At 40.2% G+C, this 20,917-nt stretch overlaps 1 protein-coding gene across 2 annotated transcripts in view; it reads left to right on the top strand.

The window, feature by feature from the left end:
• Xrn1 (5'-3' exoribonuclease 1) overlaps window positions 1-20,917 on the top strand; it is a 106,832-nt gene that overhangs the window by 80,264 nt on the left and 5,651 nt on the right. For both annotated transcript variants that reach the window (XM_036192590.1, XM_036192591.1), the window contains 8 exons: window positions 277-372; window positions 6,135-6,243; window positions 10,744-10,805; window positions 12,615-12,725; window positions 12,870-12,992; window positions 13,722-13,881; window positions 18,129-18,304; window positions 20,066-20,179. In XM_036192590.1, the coding sequence (XP_036048483.1) occupies window positions 277-372; window positions 6,135-6,243; window positions 10,744-10,805; window positions 12,615-12,725; window positions 12,870-12,992; window positions 13,722-13,881; window positions 18,129-18,304; window positions 20,066-20,179 (951 nt within the window). The remainder of the gene's footprint in view (window positions 1-276; window positions 373-6,134; window positions 6,244-10,743; window positions 10,806-12,614; window positions 12,726-12,869; window positions 12,993-13,721; window positions 13,882-18,128; window positions 18,305-20,065; window positions 20,180-20,917) is intronic.

A 20,917-nucleotide genomic window follows, 5' to 3' on the forward strand; every position in this document is an offset into this window, starting at 1 on the left:
CTGATCTTTCTGCCTCCACCTCTATATATCATCTTTATAGGTGGTTGGCTTGGACTTCAGTACTTTTCAATAGAACGATTTAGAACCATATATTTATGAAGACCAGTTTTACATTCCAGTCCAGTGCTTTAGCAATTACTATTCTCAGCTTCAGAGCAGGAAAACTGGGATGTTCAAATAGTGAAAGTTAAGTGTCCTGTTTAATCACTCAATAATTTTAATAAACAGTTTTATTTTTAATACCATATTTTATATAAATTTTTGTTTATTTACTAGGTACCTACAAAAGGTGATGATGAATTTTGCAACATTTGGCAATCTCTACAGGGATCTGGAAAAATTCAACACTTTCAGACAACGATACAAGAAAAGGTTAGCATTCTTTGTTTTATAAACAGTTAGTTTAAAGGAAAAAGCTTTTCTTTTCATTTGCAATGATATATTTCCCTCCAAATTTCATGACAGTTTCAATCATGAATTTTCATAATTCCTTTTAGGCATACATACATTTGGGCCAGTAAGTGGGAATATAACTTCTTTGAAATCAGTTTTGGCATAATTTTTATTTGTTCAGAAAATTATAATAATTACATTTTGAATTTAATAAAGGCCTTAATGGCATTCATTAACTTATATTTTCCCAATTGAATATACAGTGTTATGCTGGTAGTGAGCAAACATTTGCAGAGATTAAGAAGAGGTTTGAGATTATAGGCAATGATATATCTTCCATGCGTTTAACCTGGCACTTCAAAAATAAATAAATAAATAAGTAAAACAAAAAGAGGCATTGGGAAACTGGCTTTTTGTTAAAGTGCTTGCTATGAAATCATTAGGACCCAAGTTCAGTCCTCAGCAGCACATGGAAAAGCTAGGTGCAGCACACCAGGAACTCTTTAACCCCAGTGCTGCAGAGCCAGGTATAGGAGGATCCCTGAGGCTGGCTGGTCAGCCAGGCCAGGCGAATCAATGAACTTAGGTTCAACAAAAGACCCTGTCTCAAAAAAATAAAGTGATGGGCAAAACACCTAGTAGACACATTTACATGAACCAGCACACATTCACGTGCACACACACACACACATGAACGTCTCTGTACATACATACACACAAAAGAATGCACTTCACCATTCGTGGTGGTATATGCCTGTTATCCCAACACTCAAGCTGAAGAGACAGATCAGTTACATAGGGAATTCGAGGTTAGCCTAGGCGACTCTGAAACTTTATCTCAATTATAAAACAAAATAATTCATTAGCCTGAGAAAATTGCTTAATGTTGTGGTTTGCATAAGAATGGCCCCCATAGGCCCATATGTTTGACTGCTTAGTCACCAGCTAGTGGAACTCATTAATAGAAGTAGAAGGATTCAGAGGTGTGGCCTTGTTGGAGGAAGTGTGTTACTGGGAATGAGTTTTGAGGTTTTCAAAAGCTCACACCTAGCCCAGTGTTTTGTTTTGTTTTTTTCTCCTTCTCTCCCTCCACATGTGGATCAGGATGTAGCTCTCAGTTACTGCTCCAGCACTGTATATACTGCCATGCTCCCTGCCATGATGATAATGGATTAAACCTCTGAAATTATAAGCAAGTCCCAATTAAATACTCCTTTAAAAGAGTTGCTTTGATCATGCTAAGCAGGGCCTGATACCCTCTTCTGGCCTCTTCAGGCATGACACATGTGGCAAATATTGGATGGATGGATGGATGGATGGATGGATGGATGGATGGACGGACAGACAAGAATAATAATAATATCTTTTTTGAAACTAGAGAGAGGAAGAATTGAAAGTGACATATATAGGTGACTTTTACAGGCATTTTTAAGCTGCTGATCCCTGTCTCTACCTCCCAAGGGTTGGGATTATAGGTGTCACTATACTGTGCTCAAAGAAGTTTGCTCTGAAAGGAAGTGTTAGCAAGCTGTACACGGTAGCACATACTTGTAGTCCCAACTACTCTGTGCAGCTCAGAAGGCTAAGACAAAAGAATCACTTAACCCAGGAGTTCAAGACCAGCTTATATAACTCCGCTTCCTAAAATGAATGAGTAGGTGGGTGAGTGAATGAGTGAAAAGACTTTCCTGATTCTTGCCTGTGCCCTCTTTATTACCTCTTGCTTTTCCAACTAGAAACTTTTCCACTGAAGTGAACAAGTTTTCTTTTCCCATTTGCCTTATCATCTGACTAATGACTTGAACTCTTTCCTGTCTGTTAAGTGTAACTGATCTATAAAAACCTCTGGTTCAGACCTCTCAGTCAAGTAGTTAATCCAGTATTGCCAGCCTGTAGAGAAGGAGTGTATTGGATACTCCACTGTCACAGTAAACCCAAGATGTCCCAGAATTAATCCCATCTTAATTAAGCCTGTCTTCCTACCCCTTTTTCTAACACCATTGATGCTCTGGCAGTCAATCTAAAAAGCCTGGAGTCAGGAACTTTTGTCCCCCACATCTGACTGAGTCTCTGTCTGTCCCCTTCTGTCCACACTGGCTTTCTGCTGCCACTTGGGTATGCTGTCACCCCTGAAAGACAGTTTTAGTTGTTGTCTTCTTGTTATCTTTTTGTAACTTCTCAGTTCTCACAGTAGTCTGTAGACTATTTTCCCCAGGTCTAACCTAAGCTCTAGTCTGTGCTCTTCCATGTTAGCTCTTTCACTTAGAGTTCTTTGTATATAATATTTCCTAATATTTCTTAAAGATCCTTTCACCTGCATTGGTCTCCAGGCATAATTGAGTAAAGTATCTTCTGGGTTGAAAACCACATTATGCCCTGTAGTAGTAGATTGTAGTAGGCACTGAACCTCAAGTTCTGGAGTTCAGGGTTCATAATACAAGTTATACAAATGTACTTCTTTGGACTGCTGTGATCACACATATAAAATGAAGGCATTGGAGACTGCTGATATCTTTGCCAGCCCTAACAGTTTGTCACTCTATTAATTTTGAATGCATTGGGCTCCCTGTTCAGTACCCTTGGGTTCCAGCCTGAGTCTTCTCACTCATAAGGTCTTTTGTAATCTATAACTAATAAGAAAGGCGGGTAGGGACTTATTAAAACTTGCCAAAAACAATGGCATTGAAAGTGGCTTTTAAAAGTACATCTGTGCCTTCATTGCAGTGCACCTAACCATGTGGTCAAAACAGTCCCCTGCTAGAGGTATGGAAAGGTCTGTGATAATGAACAAGACCCTAAGAAAAACCTAGGCTCCGGAGACCATCAGGACACACACTGACCCTTGAGCCTGCCTGCCCAGTCTTTCTCTGAATTCTTTCTCTAAGACCAGAAACCTCTGGGAACTCCAGTCCAAGAGCCATACTATTTCACATAAAATATGTCCAGCTATTTGATAATGTTTTCAGATAGTGCTCTTTACTTTCCATTTCCAACAAATGATTTCCATTTGGGATTATATGTTCTTTTTATTCTTTCTACTTAGAAAATGCTTTCTTCCTTTACTGCTAAATCCTTCGAGATCTGGGTCAAGGTCTGTTCTTTCCTTGAGACTCATGAGATACATTGTTTCATAATCTGCATGTCATTTCTGTTATCAGATATAGCTTATTTCAGCTGAACACAGCCATGTTTTGTCTATCTCCTGTATATTCCAAGAATTGTAAGCTACCCAAATCAACACTTTTAAACTCATGAAGTATTAAGAAGCTGAGCATGGTTAGGCATTTTGGTGCATGCCTTTGATACCAGTACTTCTGAAGCAGAGACAGGCAAGTCTCTTGAGTTCGAGGCCACCCTGGTATACAGAGTGAATTCAAGGGCAGCCAGGGCTACACAGAGATACCCTGTCTCAAAAAACCAACAAGAGGAGGAGGAGGAAGCTGAACCTAAGCAAATTCTAGAGAACTCACCAAGAGTAAAAAGAAAGAAAAATCCAGGCATTCCTTAGGTAATACATAGCAGTGTGCCCAACGCAGATGTTTTTACAGAGACAACAAACAGGGTGCTGGAGTGACGGCTTCACAGTTAAGTGTGGGGGGTACTTCTAATTGCAAAGCACTCAAATGTGGTTCCCAGCGCCCATGTCGGACAGCTCACAACCACCTGTAACTCCAGCACATGCACATACACACATAAATGGTAAGGTTTTTGTTTTGTTTTGTTTTAATTAAAGAACGACCCAAAGAACTATTTACAACTATAGTATTTGCTTTCAATTTAGAATTATATATCTGTTCTTTGAAGTACTTTAAACTTAAATTTTGGAGTTTGAGCTCAAAAATCAGTAATTCTTCAATGAAATTATCACTTTGGACTTCAGTTTATTTATATGTAAAACAAAGTAAAAATATGCCATAGCATTATTATGATGGTAGCATTACTATACTGAGGTAATAGAAGCAAAATACATTTAACATGTCTGGCAGTAGTAGGCACATAATATTTATTCGTGCTTATCTATTGAACCTTATCTTCTAATTCCCTTTCTCAGACCCCAAACCCCTCAGAAAGTACTGCTGTTCCCCAAAGCTCCACCACCCATCTTGCTCTGATGGAAGAAGCTCATGCCATGTGACTGTTAATGAGTGAAGAGCCCTGACTGAGCTCACTGGGGGTTTTCTCCCCAACTCCATCCTATATCACAAGTGTTTGGGGACAAGCTCGGTGCCTGCTAGGATATGATGTGTGTTTGTATCCAATGTGAATTTGTATGTGCCCAGAATTGAAAGTAAATAGGACTTGCCAAGAGAAATATGATGAAAATTACTTTGTATTAAAGCTCCCCAGCCTCTGCTTTTACTTCCTCTTGCAGATTCAGCTACAGCAAGTTGTCTCTTTTGCCCTCAGGCTTTCTCTTTCTTTAAAAAAATAAAAGGATCTTAAGATTGGAGAGTTGGCTCAATGGATAAAGTGCTTGGACATGAGTTTGGATCCCCGGCACTCAAGTAAAAGCCAGGCATAATGTCACATGTCTGTAGCCACAAAACTAGGGTGTGTGAAGACAGGTAGATCCTAGGGGTTTGCTGGCCAGTCAAGTCTAGCTGAAATGGTGAACTCCAAGTTTAGTGAGAGGCCTTGTCAAAAAGTTAGGTGAAGTGACTGAGAAAGGCATCAGTGTGTAACCATACACACACACACATACACACACACACACACACACACACACACACACACACACACACACACACAAAAATGATCTTGTAAAATGTTTATGTGAAACTTGGTCATGTGATTTTACTGTCGTGCCTGTTTATAGTGTCTTAATTACTGTGGCTTTGTGATCAATCTTGCTGCAAAGATATGTTTCATTTGGCAATATAAATATTAATTTTAAAATCAGCTATTGGGGAAGGAACATAGAAAAGAATGTAAATGAGCTAATATCCACAACGTTCACAAAATACAAGAAAAATTATTAATCTTAAAACTTTCTACTGGAAAAATCTTTAACATTAAGGAATCAAGAGAATCCTGCAGGTAAATCCATATGTCGCCATTCCTTAGCTTTCCTGACAACCCTTTTCTTCTGTTAACCAACTCGTTCCTTATCCCCACTTACACTGAAAGTGAGTTTGTTTGGAAGCAAATTTAGAGAAAGTTTTAGAAGTATTTCTAGAGGGGTGGAGAGATAGCTCAGCAGGTAAGAACACTTACTGCTCTCACAGAGGACCTAGATTTGGTTGCCATTGTCCAAATGGTGGTTTACAACCATGTTACTCCAGAACCTGATGCCTTCTTCTGACCTTAACCATCAGGCACACACATGGTACATAGACGTAACACAAGCAAAATACCCATACACATAAAATAAAGGAAACCTTAAAAAGATTTAGAAAAGTGTCTGTTATGAAGAAACATGCAAAGATTCACAGGACTTTAGTTTCTGTATATGTTAACTTGAAACAAAGTTGGATTGAATTACTTCTAAGAGAACTTTGGGAGGGTGCTGGTTTCTTACTTACCTTGTTTTCTAACTAACACATAGAGGAATCCTGGGGTAGTGGCCATTGTGTTAATGATTCTTTTTTCCATGGTGGTTTTTTGAGTAGTTTTTAAAGTTCTTTATAGTTTTCTGTGTGTTTTTCTAATAAGCTGTGTAATTTTTATTCAATTAATTTTAAATTTTTTTGAAGTTATACTAAGGTTTTGTTTAGTTGATTTCTGAGAATTTGAACTTTCAGGGTGCAGTTCTACCTCAAGAAATAAGTCAAGTAACTCAACCACATACATCGGATTTTAATGACAACAGGGTTAAATATCAGCAAAGAAAACATGACCCTCACCGGACACGTGAGTTTTAAGCAGAAAAATGTTTATGTGTTATCTGCTTTTTTTTTTTTTTTTTTTTTTTTGGTTGTTTTTGTTGTTTGAACAGCTTTGTTGAAATATAACTCACACTTTAAAATAAATTCATCAGGCAAGTACAGTGACGCAGCAGGTAAAAGGCTTTGCCACTGAAGCCTGGCAGCTTGAGTTCAATCCCCAAGACACCCCTGGTGGAAGGAGGGAAGCAGCTCCCAGGTTATCCTCTGAACTGCATGTGTGCCATGGCGTGTACATGCCCACTCAAACACACCCAGAGACGGAGTAATAGATAAAACAACCATCATTTTCAAGTTTGCGGTAATGAGGAGAGGGTTGGTTATTGATGCTTTTGAAGTAGATGCCCAGTTTTTGCAGCACAATTGTCAAAAGGAACATTCTGGTACCCTTAGTAAAAATCAGCTGACTGTACGTATTTGTGGTGATTTGTGGGCTCTCAGTTCTAGCCCTGATCTATACACATCCATACAAACAGCATGCTGTCTTCCTTACTCTAGCTTTCTTATAAGTTTAGAAATCAAACAGTTTGGAGTCCCCCAGCTTCATTTGCCTTTTCCAGGATGGTTTCATTTATTCTGAGTCTTTGCATTTCCATATAGACTTTCCATAATCTTATCTATTTCTGCAAACACTGTGCCTAGAATTTTCATAGATCACATTGGGTACAGTGTCTTACATTTCCCTGCCTGTGAACACAAATGCCTTACCATTTATTTAGTTCTTTCTAGTTTCTGTCATTGATGTGTTATCATTTACAGTACACAATCCTTAGACTTCTTTCTTTTGTTAAATTTATTCCTCTATTCTTTTTGGTGCTATTATTGATAAAGCTATGTTTGTTGTTTGTTTGTTTTTTAGTTTGTTTTTGTTTTCTAGACGGGGTTGCCCTATGTAGCCAAGTCTGTCTTGGAACTCACTCTGTAGACCAGGCTGGCCTTGAACTCATAAAGATCCACAAGCCTCTGCCTCCCAAGTGCTGGGATTAAAGGCACGCACCACCACCACTTGGCCATATGTTAATTTTTTGTTTTTAAAAAAAGAGCAGGCATTCTTGCCTGACCCTGATCTTAGAAGTAACTCTCTGTCTTTACTATCACATTTTTAGCTATGGGTTTCATTGTCCTCTATTTGGTTAGTAAATTCTCTATTTTCTAAATTCTTACTTTGGCCTATGAGGAGCTAGATTTAGTTAAATATTTGTTATTTTTGCTTTCTTTTTTCCTTCCTTCCTTCCTTCTTTCCTCCCTCCCTCCCTCCCTTCCTTCCTTCCTTTTCAGTTCTGAGGATTGAACCCAGTCCTCAAACCCACCAAGCAAACAACATACCACTGAGCTACATATCTAGGGCCTTAAATTCCTTTATGAGGTGCTTACATGTTCATGTAGATGTATCTGCATGTGCATACAGGCACGTGTGTGTCAGATGTTAGGTGTCTTCCACAGTCTTTCTCTACTTTTTTTCTTAAACTTCGTATCCCATTCATTTATTTTGTGCACATGTGTGGAGGTCAGAGGGCAGCTTATGGGAGTTGGTTCTCTTCTTCCACCATCTTGCTGGTTCATCTACCTCATTTTTAAAGACAGTCTCTAACTAAATCTGGAGCTCACTGGTTGAGTAGACTTGCTGGCCAGTGAGCTCCAGGGATCCTCCTGTCTCCACCCTTCCCTAGAGCTGAGGTAACAGGTATGTACTTCCCAGTCCAGTTAGTTTTTTTTTTTTTTTTTTTTTTAGATTTATTTATTTATTATGTATACAGGATGTGTGACTGCAGGCCAGAAGAGGGCGCCAGATCTCATTACAGATGGTTGTGAGCCACCATGTGGTGCTGGGAATTGAACTCAGGACCTCTGGAAGAGCAGTCAGTGCTCCTAACCTCTGAGCCGTCTCTGCAGCCCCAGTCCAGTTCTTACAGAGATGCTGGTGGCCCAAACTCAGATTCTCCCTCGTGCTTGTGCAGCTGACAGGTTCCTGCATGAGCCCTCTCCTCACCTCTGTCTGTCCCTAGACCCTTGACCAGTTTTGTTTCATTTTTCTGGACAGGGGTGGAGGGTGATTTTCCTCTATTCAATTTACCTGATGTGTCTAGTTGTAGTTCCTATATTTAACCAAGTTTGGGTTCTTAGGGTAAATCCTGCTAGATCACAGTTCATAATTATTTTGACATGCTTGAAGAGTTAGATTGCTAGTGTTTTTCAGGGTGTTGGGATTTTCTTTATGTGTATTCATAGGGAATATTTGTAATTTGAGGAGAAAGAATTGAGGTATAGTCCTTCCGATATTTTTGAAGAGTTTTGAAAAAAATGCCATTACATCCTCTTTCGGTGATTAGTAAAAATCACCAGAAAACTGACTGGACTTGGGCCTCAGTTCTTTTGGGGGAAATTTTTTTATTTTCTATTATACATTAGTATGTATTAATTGTAGCTACTAATATGGTTCCATATATTTCCACACGTACATATTACATACCCAAATCAAATCCAACCATCTTTTATCTACCCTCTCCATGCTTTGGCTTTTTCAGCTAAAGGTTGTATATTTAATGAAAATGTACTGAAATTGTTTTTATCCACAGTGACTTAGGTTACTTTGTGAAACTGTGTGTCTCAACAAAGCTGTAGTCATGTGTGCCCTCACCTTTTCATTCCCTTCCTTTCCTGTCTTCCTTGTCTCCCTTCCCATGTCCTGACACGTTCCTCATGCTCTTCCCTTGGTGTCTCCTTTCCTTTTGTCTCTCCTCACCTGCCTTTTGCTGCTGGTTGTGGTGATAATGTTCTCATGGTTGTTAGACACAGAGTCTCCCAAAGCCAAGGTTGGCTGGGTCCTCACTATGTACTTAAGGATGACTGAGCTGCTGTTCCTCCTGCTCCCACTCCCCAAGTGCTGGGGTCACAGGCAGGTGTCACTATGGCCAGTCTTGTATTCTTCCCTCTCAATCTGGTTTCACGAGCAGTCTGGTGGTAAGGAGTGAAAAATGAGCTACAGACAATAGTATAACCTAGTGTATCATCTCCTTCATCTCTGTATCCTTCATTTCCTAAATGTTCTAAAGATAAATCTCTCAATTTTTGTATTTCCCCTATTGTCTCTTAGCTTCCCCTTAGCAGAAATGGTAAAAGTTGCTTTTATGAGCATGATGGTATACACCTATAATCCCAGCATTATGAAGGATGTGTTAGGAGAATTGGACCACAAATTCAAGACCAGCCTTAGGCTATATAGTGATTTCCAGGCCAAACTAGGATACACAGCAAGACCTTGTCTCAAAATAAAGCAATTAGGGCCCAGGGAGCTATTTCAGTCAGTAAAGTGCCTATGGCACAGACATGAGGGCCTGAATTCAGAGCCTCAGCATACTGTTGAAGGCAGGCACCAAGGCCACTGTCTGTAATTCCGGCACCGAGGGGAGTTAGGGGAGAGACAGGCAGACCCCTGGAGTTCATTGGCCTCCCCACCTAGCTGAATGGGAAAACTCCAGATTCAGTGAGAGATCCTGTCCAGAAAAGTGGAAATCCATAAGGAAGGAAACCCCTTGTTTACATCTGGCATCCATGCACATGTACATATATATACCATGTATACGTAGACACAAATGCAGAAACTCAAAAAATGGTTATTTGTATTTGTTTGGTTTGTTTTTTGAGACGGGATTTCTCTGTATCCCTGGCTATCCTAGACCAGGCTGGCTTCAAACTCTGAGGTCTGCCTCCCTCTGCCTCCCAGTGCTGGGATTAAAGGCATGCACCACAACCCCCCAGCTTCAGAAATAAAATTTTTAAAAGCTTTTTTATTTGTCTCTTATTCTCCTTTATCTAGCCAATAGTGTATTTAATATTACCAAATTACAATTCTGATCAGATTACTACCTGCTCAGAACCTTTCTGTGATTGCTTGCCCTTTGCTTACAACTTAATTCCATAGGTGTCAATGTCTCCCCAATTAGGACTCACCTGCCTCTTTAGTTCCACTAAGCCTGATGTTACTCCTTAAGCTCCTGCAAAACTGACTCATTTAGAGCTGCAAAAGTACAGTCCTTTCTGCTTTCATGTCTTTCTTGAATCCTTTTGTGTTGTGTTTGTTTTTGTTTGCTTGCTTGCTTGCTTGTTTTGCCTAGAATTCTAAACCTCTTCTTCTGCACTTGGAGAACCTACCACCCCTGCGTCACCCAATTCAGATACCACTTTCCTTTTTCATCTGATAATCTGCAATGATCTTTCTCTGCCTCACCTGGATTATAAATTTCTTCAGTTCATACATCTTCTCATCTGGGGCTGTGATCAGTGGAAGAGCACTTGCCTGGCATGGACCACCACCTAGGTCTGCTCTCCAGCATTGACAGCACGGGGGAAGGGGGCACAGACCCGGGAGGAAACTTAAACACTATTTGCTGTGGGAAATACTTGATGAATTTAGCTGGGCTTTAGTAAGCTCTTTTGCTCCCCCAAATTTCTGTTTTCTTGTCTCCAGTTAAGGAAGAATATAAGAGTTCTAAAGCTGAGTGTCAGACACAAAAACTGTCCAATAAACAGGTAATTTTTCTTTAAATAAACTTTTTCATAGATGGATGTTCTTATGCATTTGGTTGTTGTATAGCACCTAAGTAAATTTTGCAGCCTTTTCAACCATCTGTAAGGAATGTGGTGAAAGCCATAGTCACAGTCACTTAGATGGAGACCGAACATAGCTGGAAACCAGTGTATAGAATAGACATCTGTCGTCCTCATTTTACCACTTAAGAGTTGGGTGGTCTTAGCCGGGTGGTGGCGGCGCACGCCTGTAATCCCAGCACTTGGGAGGCAGAGGCAGGTGGATCTCCATGATTTCAAGGCCAGCCTGGTCTACAAAGTGAGTTGCAGGACAGCCTCCAAAACTACAGAGAAACCCTGTCTCAAAAAAAAAAAAAAAAAAAAAAAGGAGTTGGGTGGTCTTGAGCAATTCTTAACAGCCTCAACTTCTTTATCTTTAAGATGAAAGTAACTTTTGATCACTTAAAGCTTTTCTCACATTTTATAAAATATTCCAGAGTGTCTATTTGTATGTACACTGGTAGCAACATCTAAAAAGACAAATTGGCTAGGCGATGGTGGTGCACACCTTTAATCCCAGCACTTGGGAGGCAGAGGCAGGCAGATCTCTATGAGTTCGAGGCCAGCCTGGTCTCCAAAGCGAGTTCCAGGAAAGGCACAAAGCTACACAGAGAAACCCTGTCTCAAAAAAAAATAAAATAAAATAAAAAGTCAAATTGTGTAGAGTTAAAAAGGGGGAGCTGAGATCATGCATTTTATTTTGTTTTACAAAGTCTCTACAGTTTAATAAAGAGCATGTAGATATGTTAAAAATCAAGGAATTTGGCATATGTAATTATGTATACTTTTATGAATGTATATCATACTTTATATTTTTGAGTGCATCTCTTGAATTGGGAATATAGCTCAATGATGAGAGCTTCTCTACTATGTGGAAGGCCCTGGTTCAGTTTCTACCATTGACAAAAAAAAAAAAAAAAGGTGGCCAGGCTTGGGAGCAAATGGTGATTTTTAGACGAGGTCTCTTGTAGCACAAGTTGGCCTCCTAACTCACTATGTATGTAGCTAAGACTAGCCTTGGAACTCCTGGTCATTCTGCCTATACCTTCAAAAGAGTACTGAGATCAGAAGTGTGTGCCACTACACTCAGCCACAATAACATTTTTAATAGTAAAGTGAAATGTGTAAGTTGAGAGAGACAGCAGAACTGAAATAGTTAGGATTTGGTAAGGCCTCTGTCCTCTCAGGGCTTTCTTGGCCTTCTCAGGCTCCTGTAGTAAATTCTGGCATGTTAGAAAGGATGCACTGTCTTCTTTCTCCTATTGCGATTGCCAACCCCATCATGAGAATGCCACCTCATAAAGCTGATTAGTTCCTGATTGAGGTGGGGCAGAACAAACACACAGTCCATATCAGTGGTTATTGTCCATACTCAAAACTGAATGAAATCTACATCTATTCACAGGTTAATGAAAATAAAGATAATTTTTCCCCATTCAAGGTAATAGCCTCTCCTTCCCCTTTTTTTCTTATGGCATTAAAAAAAAAAACAGTGCTTGGAGCTGGAGAGTTGGCTCACTTAGTTAAGAGCACTGACTGCTCTTCCACAGAACCTGGGTTCAGTTCCCAACACCTGCGTGGCAGCTCACTTACGCAGTGGTGCAGTGACATGCAGGTAAAACACTCACACACACAGAAAGGAACAAATCTTTAGAGAGAATGCAGTACAGAGACACGTTGCTCAGTGTATTTAGAGTACTGTTAAAATGGTAACTATCAGTTTACTTGCACAAAACTTATTCTTTCTTACAGACTTCTGGAGGGTCTGCCAAATGTAATATTAAATTATTGAAGAGAAATGAAAGTCCAGGAGCCTCAGAAGCCCAGAAGTGTGTGACTGGTTACCCAAATGTTGTCGATAAGGTAAATAAATAAATTCGGTGTCTCTTCCCAAACTTTTACATCTAGGAAAATGATTGAGTGAACATTGAATTTTTAGAGTAAAATCTAGCTTTTTGCTACTTCTTCCTTCTTTTATCTTTATGCATAAATGTTTATTTTTTTTAGCCTCACTCTGGAATTGAGAACTTTTTAGCATCTTTGAATATCTCTAAAGAAAGTGATGTGCAGTCACCTGGCCATGGAGAGCCCCCAAATGAGGGGCATCTGTCACCACAGTCGTTTGCTATGGTTCGTACGCTCAGCACCTTTGGAACTACAGTCACCTCTCTCATTGGCCGTGCATGCACACCCCATGCACCTGTTCAAACCCTGTGTCTCGTGTTACATGGTATCTTGCATCCCTTTTTGTTTGGTTTGGTTTTGGTTTTGGTTTTTTGAGACAGGGTTTCTCTGTGTAACAGCTCTAATTGTCCTGGAACTCACGCTGTAGACCAGGCTGGCCTTGAACTCACAGAGATCCACCTGTCTCTTCCTCCTGAGTGCTGGGATTAAAGGTGTGCTTCAACACCCAGCTCTTGAACAACCATTGTCATCATGTGAGGGAAACCAGGATGCTTTGAGCAATAGCCATCCTTTTGTGCTGTTGTTTCTATAGGGTTTTGTTTTGCTTTCCCAATAGACCATGGTTCCCTACTTTTTAAAACGTTGCTGTTGACTAGGCTAAAAGTTAAATAGGATAAATATTATCTCTGTACTTTGAAATGTGCATGTTTTTCAGCTGTTGACCATCAATTTGTCTTAGAGGAATTTAGTTAGCATCTTAATTTTTAACAGCAGGAACTCTTAAAAAGAGTGATAGCCCAGTAGTAGAGTTCCTATCTAGCATGCATAAGGACAACACCTCAAAAGAAAAAAAAAAAACCTCAGAAAATCAAGAAGGAAAATGAGTAAGCTACATAAGCCTAACATTTACTTTCTTCTCACCCCACATTTACCTATGAATAATCTTCTAAAAAGAAAGGAACACGGATGCTTAAAGAAATTCTAAAGATTGATAGCCCTGACACAGCAGACAGTCAGAGTGATGGGAAGCAATTTCATAAAGAAGTCACTGCTTCTTCCAGTAGAAGAGATGAGCATGGACTGTTAGCACATCCTGAACAAAATAAGAAGCTGGGTGAGTTAACTGAGTACGATTACTAATAGTGAATATCATTTCCAAAAGTTTGCTTCGTTTGGTTCTTCCAAAAAAGTTTATTGTTTGTCTGTCTGTCTGGTTGGTGTATGTTTATGTGTACAGCACACATGTGGAGATCAGAGGACAACTTGGAGGAATCACTTCTCTCCTTCTATGGTGCATGTCCCTGAGATTGAACTCAGGTCATCACGCTTGAATGCAAGCACCTTTCTCATAAAAAGCCACCTCTCCAACCCCATTTGTTCTTTTTAAAACTAGGGGGCAAAGGGGTGGCTCAGTAGTGAAGAATACCTGCCACACATTATAAAGACTGGAGTTCACCTATATAGCACACATATGACAAGCCAAGTAGCCCCTAAACACCTGTTATTCCAGATACTAGGAAAATAAGAGGATTGCTGGGTCTTACTGGCTTCCAGCCTATCCAAGAAAACCAAGCTCCAGGTTCAAGGAGAGACCCTGCCTCGAAGGAATAGCAGACAGTGATAGCATAGGATACACACTGTTCTGGCCTTCATGTGCACACAGACACACATAAATGAAGAAATAGGGCTAGAGAGATGGGTCAAGGTTAAGAGAGTGCACTCCACTTGCAAGGAACCAGACTTCAGTTCCTGGCAACACTATCAGGTGGCTACCAGCCAGATACACCCCGGCTCTGGGGCTTTATCACCTCTGGCCTCCTCATGAAACTGCTTTCATGTCCATAAACCCACACACGGGCATCCACACACAATGTAAAACAACAAATCTTCTAAAAATCAAGTAAGTAAATAAGTAGCTGTTCTTTGGAGCCTGGTATGGTGCCTCACACATGCTGTCTCTGCCCTTAGAAGGCTAATGCAGAACAATTTCCATGAGTCCAAGGCCAGCCTGCACAACATAATGAGTTCTAGGTCAGCCTGGACTACGTAGTAAAATCCTGTTTTAGGATAAATACATATAAATAAAATAATAAATAATTTTGTTTATGAAGCTTTTGTTTTGCTTGATTTTTATCCTAATGTATTTTTGTCTTTTCTTAAGATGGAGTCTCACTGTGGAGGTAGGCAGTTCAAGCTGGCCTCAGACTCACAGAGGAAAGGCTCTAAAACTACTCAGAGAAACCCTGTCTCAAAAAAACAAAAAACAAAACAAAAGAACTCATGAGCCTCTGACATTAGCTTCCTGAGTGCTGGAATTACAGGCACACACCAGGCTTTGCTTGTGTTTATTTGGGGCTTTTTTTTTTTTTTTTCTTTTAAGACAGGGTCTCACTTTGTAGTTCTGGCCTGGCTAGCCTAGAACTACTGTGTAGATCAGGCTGGCCATGAATTCAGAGGTCCACCTGCCACTGCCCACCAATTGCTAGCATTAAAGACCTACTGCACCATGCCCAGCTGAGAATCATTTTTTTAAAGCCAGGCTTGTTAATGCACACCTTTAATCTCAGCACTTGAGAGGCTGAAACAGAAAAATTGCTTCAAGTTCAAAGCCAGCCCAGGCTACATAACTGGAGTCTGTCCAAAAACAATTCACAGGTTTTTGTTTGTATCCTTTATGCAGCAATATAAATAAATATGTAATCAAAAGATTTGCCAGCCCTACATCTTCTTGTGACAACTTAAACTATTACAGATAAATACACAGCATGAAAGTGTGACATCCTTTTATCCCTCATAATTTAAAGGTGATTGTGTATTATTAAATACATTTTTTAACTTTTCTAAATATTTTTCCAGTTTATAAAATGAGCACAGTCATTCCAAATAACTTGTGATAGTAATATATAAAGTAATAGCACATCAGTCCCATCATGTAGATGCCATCAGTTGACAACAGCATTAAATTATAACAACTTACCCAGTGTAGAAATTGAAAAAGCTATCAAATCAATTACAAATTATTGACAAGGATACATATTGGAAGTATACTTTAAATCTATGAAGCCTGTGGTGTAGCATATGGCTCAGTGATGAATTTCAGTCCCTGTCTGTCATTGTCCCTGTGCCTTAGGAACCTTACATTTTAATATTGCCAGAACAGACCAGGGGGAATGACTCAGACAAAACTGCATCTGGACAGAAGTTTCCCAGAGTAGTAAAAAAGGTTTGAGTGGAGGCACATGCCTGTAATCCCAGCACTCGGGAGGCAGAGCCTGGCGGATCTCTGTGAGTTCGAGGCCAGCCTGGGCCACAGCGTGAGTTCCAGGACAGCCACCAAAACTACACAGAGAAACCCTGTCTTGAAAAAACCGAGAGAGAGAGAGAGAGAGAGAGAGAGAGAGAGAGAGAGAGAGAGAAAGAAAGAAAGAAAGAAAAGACAAGTTTTGAGTAATTCAGTCTGAATTTATTAAGGATCAAAATCTGGACCAAAGGCAATGTCTAGCTCCAGTATACTCCAGTAAATATTGGGTAATTAATAATTTCAAAAGCTATTAGAAGCTGGGTATAGTAGCATACCTTTAATCCTAGCACTTAGAGGCAGAGGCAGGTGGCTCTCTGTAAGTTCAAAGCCAGCCTAGTCTACATAGAGAGTTCCAGGTCAGCCAGATGACATATAGAAGCCCCATCTTTAAAATATATTTTTATGATGCTTGTGTGTGTGTGTACATATACATATATAGGTACTTATATTTATAGCTTTCTTCTTTAAGGGATTTTTAAAAATATTTTACATCTATTGACTGTGGAGGTGGGATCATGCACACATGATGGTGCCATTTGGAAGTTAGAGGACAACCCATGGCAATCATTTTCCTTCTTTCTCCGTGTGATTTTGGGAAATCAAGTTCAGGTCTTTGGGCTTGGCATCAGGTGGTTCTAACCACTGGGCAATTTCCTGGCTCTCAAAAGCTATTAGAAATTAATTACATATTTATCATAGTGAAAGATATGTTCCTGGAATAAATAAAAATATTTTTTAAGCAAAATGGATAAGTTTCAGAAACAAGTAGGTTTCACTTAATTTCAGTATTTTGAAAATGTGAAGAACTTAAGTACTTAAGAATCTGTATTGTACAACTAACTAGTTCTGTGACTTTGGGCAAGGTCACTCAACACCCCTCCCCCTTCTGTTTTATAAAGTATTTATTATAAGAGATTGAACTTGGGGCCTTAAGCAAGCTAGACTGTTCTACCTTCAAGCTGTACCCCACAACCCTTTTTTATTTTGTTTTTTTGAGATCTCATTAAGTAGTCTCCAGGTTGACCTTGAACTGGTGATCCTCCTGCCTCAGATTCCCAGATGTTTAATCTCTTTTCTGAAATAGAGGTTTCAAGGCTGAGTGTGTAGCTTTCGGTAGAGTGCCTGGTTTGTTTGCACAGGCCTGGGTTTAGTTCTCAGTACGACATAAACAGGGTTTTGATGCACACATATGCTTTCAGCCCTTGGGAAGTTGGCAAGAGGATACTGAGTTCAAGACCAGCCTGGGCTGTGTAACAGGTTGGAAGCTAATCTAAGTTTCGTAACACCCAGTCAAAAGCAGGAGATGGGGGTAGATATGGTAACACACCCTTTAATCCCAGCACTCTGGGGACAGAGGTGGATAGAGCTCTTTGAATTTGAGGACAGCATGGTCTACATAATAAATTCTAGGGTGGATTAATTCTTCACTGACATATGCTTATGTTCAGATACACTCTATCATGCCCAATTTAAAGTTTTACCTTGGTAATTTTCATTAGTCAACTATAACCATCTAAATTTACTTCTTGACTATTTTTTCTAGTGGTTTTTGGAGACAGAATCTCATTTTGTATGCCAAACTGGACTCAAACTGGTGCCTCAGGATTACAGGTGCAAGCCACCATGCCCAGCCTGTCATTTTTCAACCATTTAGCAGTTTCTGTTTGATTTACTACAAAACCTGCAATAACTGATGTCTTGGTCACTGTTCTTTTGCTGTGAAGAAGCCCCATGACCAAGGCAGCTCCTATCAAAGAGTTTAATTGTGGGTTCACTTAACAGTTTCAGTTCAGTCCACTATCATCATGGTCACATACATGGCTCTAGAGCAGTGGCTGACAGAGAGGAATTGAGCCTGGCATGAGCTTTTGAAACCTCATAGCCCACCTCCAACGAGGCCACACCTCCTAATCCTTCTAATCCATCAAACTGTTCCCCTCCCTAGTGACTAAGCATTCAAATATAGGAGCCTGTGGGGGCCATTCTTATTCAAACCACCACAACTAGATAGTCCAAGATCATCTTAATTAATGTTAATATTCCCTTCTCTCTCTTGATAGCATGCTTTATGAACAAGCCTCATGGTACTAGTGAATACCAAAATCTTCCATCTGTGGACAGTGTGTGCTGGCCTAGCCATATCCCTCCTGTGTCCACACCAGTAACTGAACTTGCTCGAATTTGTTCCCTTGTTGGAATGCCACAGCCAGATTTCTCCTTTCTGAGGACAACACAGGTATAGTATACTGCTGCTTGATGTTTGCGCAGATATAAATCTTTAACTGAACATAATTGGCTGAAAGATCTTTAGCTAGAAAAAAATGCAGTAGTGTGGAGGTTGGGTGTGTGTGTGTGTGTGTGTGTGTGTGTGTGTGTGTGTGTGTGTGTGTGTGTGAGGGGGGGGGGGATTTTGCGTTTGTGGTTTGAGGAATTGTGTTTTTCAACATTATTAGGAACTGAACTCAAGTTCACATACTGTACCAACAAAATAGATAAGATCATTCCTAAAGCTCAATGACAATAATAGGTTTTCTATACAAGTCCCACTCTCCCCCATCATAAGTTTCTTCAAGGTGCAGTAAACCAGATCAAGATGAATTGAAAAAGTATAACAAGAGGTATATTAAGCAAAGCAACTCCCAGGCAGGTTCCTTCAGTCCCAGAGATCAAGGCCAGAGAAATCACTCACCTAAACTTAAAGCAGAGAAATTTTTAGGCTGTAGGTGAGAGATGATGTCTGCCACAAGCTGGATTTGTACCCAAGTATGGTCAAGAGCTGAGTGCTTAGGCAAGAACTTAGGCAGCTGGCAACTTCAGGGGAAGAAGCTGCAACAGCCACTAAGAATGGGGAACTGGGCTTTTTGGCGCCTTTCCTTTGTTCAGAGACTCTCAGGGTGTGGGTTAGGCGTGGAGGAGGGTTTGGAAAGAGAAAGAGACAGGAATGGGGCTTTCTAGACCAAGCAGGGGCGAGCTGGAGGCTCGAACCAAAGAAGAACCTCTGAGTCTCTCATACTTGGGCAGTTATAGTCCCAGCTGCTACTTGAGGGTGGTAGGAAACATGAGTGTGCAAACTGTTTCTGTCGGTGGCCATTATTTCATACTGTGGACCATACAGTGTTTGTCACATTTTCTCATCTTTACAATAGTGGTAAGATTTTTCATAAGCAATTCTGGTTTGGGGGTTGGGTTGGGTTGGGTTGGGTTGGGTTGGGTTGGGTTTGTTGTTGTTGTTTTGTCTTTTTGAAACAGGACTTTGTGTGTAATAGCCCTGGCTGTCCTGGAACCCATTCTGTAGACCAGGCTGGCTTGGAGTTCATAGAGATCTACCTGCCTCTGCTTCTGCCTGGGATGAAAGGGTATGCCACCACAGCCCAGCTGGTTTTTTGGTTGGTTGGTTGGTTGGTTGGTTGGTTGGTTGGTTGGTTGGTTTTGTTTTTTAATGTAAAACTTTCTTAGCAAAAAGCTTAGTTTGCCAATTCTTAGAATAGAAAAGAAAAACTTTGCTAGCCTTTGTTTTCATTGAAATACTTGGTACTCAGTCTATTTAGACAGCTTGTTCTTTTATTCTGTTTTAAACTTTCTTCGTGTGCAGTCAGGTTAGTCACTAACTCCTAAGTGCAAACAATCTTGTCTTCCCCCTCCAGCCTTCCACAGAGCTAGGCCTTCAGTGCCTGCTCTAAAGAACATTATGTCTTGTAAATGTTAAAAGGTAAGACACTGAGCTGAGCAACACTCATGAGGCAGAGGCAGGCAGATGTCTTGAGTTCAAAGCCAGCCTGGTCTACATAGAGAGATCTAGGCCAGCCAGGACTACATAGACCCTGAATTTTTATTATTTATTTATTTTTTTAGGAAAGAAATATAAGGCACAATTCTAAAAGGTTTTCCTGGAAACCTAAAACTTAAATGATTGTTCTTTGATTAAACAAAACTTTAGGAGAGGAAGTTGGGTTCCTAGACAGATATTCTTATGGACATCTATTTTCTCTTGTTTTAGACAATGACAGTTTGTCAGGTGAAATTATCTAATGGTTTACTGGTACATGGGCCACAGTGCCACTCTGAAAGTGAAGCCAAGGAGAGAGCTGCACTTTTTGCTTTACAACAACTGGTAAGAATTATTCATGAGTTCCCTACTAAGTTTTTAAGATTAAATTTGTGTGTGTGTGTGTGTGTGTGTGTGTGTGTGTTTGTGTGTGTGAGAGAGTGACTAGAAAAGGGGGGTATCAGATCCCCTGGATCTAGAATTACAGGTGGTTGTGAGCTGCCCTACATGCATGCTGAAAATCAAACTTCCATCCTCATGAAGTGCTTTTAACAACTAAGCTATCTCTCCAGCCCATCTGTTAGTTTTGGTTTGGGGTTTTGTTTTGTTTTCTTTTTTTTTTTTTTTTTTTTAATCCCTCAAAACAAAATAAAATAAAAAAAAAACATAAAAAAATAATTTAAAAAAAGTCTCAGCTTAGAAGCTGTGATGTGACACTCCCCTTTAAAACAAAATAAAATAAACTAACAGAAAAAATTTTTTAAAAATTCTCAGCTTGGAAGCTGTAGTGAGTTACACACTATACCCTTGAGTTCATACATCTTGTAAGTATTCATTGCAATGAGTCATTGGTCTGGTTCAAGGCCTCTGGCTTCTTCTACCCTGTTGATACTGGTCTCTCACTGGGACTCCTCTTGGATATCCTGTTGTTATCCTGTGTCATGGAGATCCTGCAGCATTGGATCTACAGGTCTAGCCCCTTCACATGTTCCAGTGGTTCATAGTTGAGGTGGATGTTAGGGTGGGCCAACTCTTAGCTCTGGGCCTAGGCCTGGGTGGTAGCTGAGTTGGTCAGCCTGCCAG

The sequence above is a fragment of the Onychomys torridus genome, chromosome 7 (assembly GCF_903995425.1).
Source record: "Onychomys torridus chromosome 7, mOncTor1.1, whole genome shotgun sequence".
NCBI classification, from domain to species: Eukaryota; Metazoa; Chordata; class Mammalia; order Rodentia; family Cricetidae; genus Onychomys; species Onychomys torridus.